Source organism: Capsicum annuum, chromosome 2 (assembly GCF_002878395.1).
Source record: "Capsicum annuum cultivar UCD-10X-F1 chromosome 2, UCD10Xv1.1, whole genome shotgun sequence".
NCBI classification, from domain to species: domain Eukaryota; kingdom Viridiplantae; phylum Streptophyta; class Magnoliopsida; order Solanales; family Solanaceae; genus Capsicum; species Capsicum annuum.
In genome coordinates this window covers 140,972,013-140,975,506 of record NC_061112.1, presented here as the reverse complement: position 1 = coordinate 140,975,506, position 3,494 = coordinate 140,972,013, and the positions used below count along the sequence as shown (strand labels likewise).

At 36.5% G+C, this 3,494-nt stretch overlaps 1 protein-coding gene across 1 annotated transcript; it reads right to left on the bottom strand.

Annotated features, from left to right (window-relative positions):
• On the bottom strand, positions 1 to 3,197 carry LOC107859943 (adenylosuccinate synthetase 1, chloroplastic; the record flags this gene model as incomplete). Its single annotated transcript, XM_016705111.2, is given in 4 exon segments — positions 1 to 67; positions 518 to 829; positions 1,163 to 1,855; positions 2,754 to 3,197. Coding segments are annotated over 4 exon segments (1,423 nt in total), but the record flags the coding sequence as incomplete, so codon positions are not given.
• Positions 3,198 to 3,494: the final 297 nt, after the last annotated feature.

Below are 3,494 nucleotides of genomic sequence, written 5' to 3'. Positions count from 1 at the left end.
GCAAGTCAGAATACTTCCTGATGGAAGAAATATCACTCTGCCACCCATGCAAAACTTCATACTCCACCTATGCAGATGAAATAAACAACATAAATAAAGAAGTCATAATACAAGAAAGTATAAAACGGTATTAAGAAACATGCAACAGGAGGGATAATGAAATTCAATATGCATACTAAAGGTCTCCAGCTAAGAACAGCCAATAGAAAAAAAAATCATGATGTATGAAAGAAAAAGACTGATGGACAGAACAAAAAAATTTCAAAAAATCAGGAAATTTCGTTTTCTTCCACCTTCCAATAATAGGGTAAGGGGAATTAAACTAAAGCTTACTTCTCCCAAACAAAACTTTCGTGAAAAGGATTTTATAGTTTTCAGCGACAACAATGCGTAAATATGGCTCAATTTCCCCAAAACATTCACATGAAAGTTGGAACTAATAGCCTGTACTTCCAAATACCACAAGATCATCACGCAAAAGAATGTTGAAGAAGAAAGGAAAAAAAAAAGAACTTACTTTTAATTGCTCAAGAAGACGAAGATCAGAAGGAAAAGAATTTAATATTGAACCATCAGGATGTCTGTAAGTAACACCCAACTGAATTTCTGAAAGATCTGACAGCACATCTAGCTTTGTTAGGTTTAGAGAAGCAAATCCATTTATTTGACAACAGTATCTCAGCGCAACTATGTCTAGCCACCCACAGCGACGCGGACGTCCAGTAGTTGTGCCAAACTCCTGCCCAGCAAAACGAAGAAGGTCACCACCTTTGCCCATGATTTCTGTTGGAAAAGGACCAGAACCAACTCGTGTGGTATATGCCTTAACCTGCAGGAAAAGCATCAGTTAAAAATGCTCAATGTTTACTGTTCTACGCTTAAAATGCAATAACTGCTAACTGAAAGACCATGCAGTGAATTTGTTCCAAAGAGCTAGTTGATACGAGGATCATATTCTTTTGACAAAGATCTTGGTGCATTGCACGTTTAACTGATTGACAATGATGGATGTGCTGCATTATGTTTTTGGAAAGATAACGCAAGTTTCTACTTCCACAATATTAGCTAGACTATCAGATAAAATTGAACATCATGAGAATTCTTCCTTCTACAGTGTAAAAGAACAAAAGTTCCTATAAGAAAAGGAATCAAGTCTGCTTACCACACCAACAAGATCACCAACAACTCTCGGAGCAATGCCAAGACCTGTGCAGATTCCACCAGCCGATGGACTGGATGAAGTCACAAAAGGATATGTGCCAAAATCGATATCCAACATAGTTGCCTGACCACCTTCCACCAAAATCTTCTTTTTCTGAGATATAGCATCGTTCATGAAGTGCACAGTATCTGTAATGAAGGGTTCCAACCTCTCAGCAAATTTCTTATACCGTTCCACTTCTTCCCTAAGCATGTCAGGACCATACTTAAAACCTGGGAATCTTGCAGCAGCATCTGATAATAAACGATCAAGCTTTTGGGGGAATGTGTCCATATGCCTTAAATCACTTACTCTTATGCCATTTCTAATAACTTTGCTTGAATAGCAAGGCCCAATACCTCTCTTGGTGGTTCCAATAAAGGATTTAGCTAGCTCAGCTTCTCTAAGGCCATCTATTTCTTGGTGAAAATCAAATAACAAGTGAGCACGATCAGATACCAAAATCCTTCCTTGGCAAGAGACTCCATTAGATTCAAGACCATCAATTTCTTTAAAAAGTCCCGGTAGATGCACCACGACTCCATTACCAATAACACATACAGTTTCCTCGTTGAGAATCCCAGAAGGGACAAGGTGCAGAGCAAACTTCTTCCCCTCAGAATTGTAAATAGTGTGTCCAGCATTGGCTCCCCCCTGAAAGCAAGAAACGTTATTGAAGAGCCCAGCCAGTGTAGCTAACAAGTTTATTTCTCCCGGACAACATAAGTGAAGTGGAATGATAAGATGGCCAAAAAGAAAACAAATAACAAGTTTAAAACAAATTGGAATAAGTGAGAAATACATATGAACCTAATACAAAAATATATGATCTTAAATATTGATATTCTCATAAGAAAATGGGGAAATTCTAGAATCAAAAGATAGAATTTAAAACAGTTCTCCACAGAAACTATGATCCCGAGGTTTCACTAGGCATCTTTTGAAGGCCTCCTGTATCCTAACTCACCCACTTATAATGAAACCAAGTATATCTCACAGAATTTCCAAGGAACGAAACAAATACTGCTCTTGCTATGACCTAAAATTACTCCAAGATGTTAGCTTTACAATAATAAGTGTTGTTTAACCTGTTATAGGATTATAGCAAGTTATTACTCATGTTTTAAGGTGAACATATCATTGATATGAAGAGTTACTTATGTAAGCCAAAAATTCTTTAAATGGGTAGGTCACTACCTCGTAAAGGCAAAGTGGCTATTCCCAGAAGACCCAACAAAGGAGAAGGAAACAATCACAAAAAAAAAACAATGCATAGTCTACAAGAAGGAAACAAAAACAACAACAAAATAGTGCTATAATTGAAACACAATAGAAATATATATTCACTCCGCCCCAAATCACGCGTTGCTTTAGCAATTAAAAAATCCTAGAATAATTGTAATTTTAGGAATTCAAGACAAGAAATAGTAATTGTCTCCAACCATACCTTGCATTAAAGAAGTAGGTACTTGTTTGCTCAGTTCTCTAGAAACATAACAACTATACTGAAATGAGCTAAGACTACACTTATTTTGGGACGAACGGAGCATACCTGGCAACGAGCAACGATATCGAAATGCTTAGCAAGTATATCAACGAGCTTTCCTTTTCCTTCATCGCCCCATTGGCAACCCAACACGCCGGATACCTGACTCAGTGACTCAATTCGACTCAGCCCTGACTCGCTGACCCCATGACGGTCCACTACCGATGCAAGTGGCTTTGTAGTAGAACAAACGATAATTGACGGATTCTTCTTCCTCTGTTGGAGCTGATTCAGCCTACAACTGTTAGTCCCATTGTAACAACCGAGGATGCCACTCCGGTGATTCGCCGTCGCCGTCGCCGGCGATGTTGCGGTGGTGATTGGATTGGAGTCGAGCCTTAGTATTGAGATGTTCATAGTAATAGTGGTGCCGCCGATATTTTTTTTCCAAGGGTTTAGCTTCAGGAGATTTTAGGTGAGAGTTCGGAATAAATCAACTGTTGGAATAATTGAATTGTTGGCTATTTATTAATATTTTAAAATAAGTGTATCATTGAAATTTTTTTTTTTTAATTTGTCCTTATAATTTAATAATTAATTAATTTTTAAAAATAATTACAAGGTCAGTTTTTTTGTTTTGAATAAAAATAAAAAATTATGTTAAATTTATGTCTTTAATATTTTTTTCTTATTTTGTGTGTTAAAATTTAATAATTCATTTACTATAAAATGGAAGGAGTATCATTTTAAAAAAATATTGCGGAGATATTATACGTATAGATAGATATCTATTCTATTTTCTTCTTT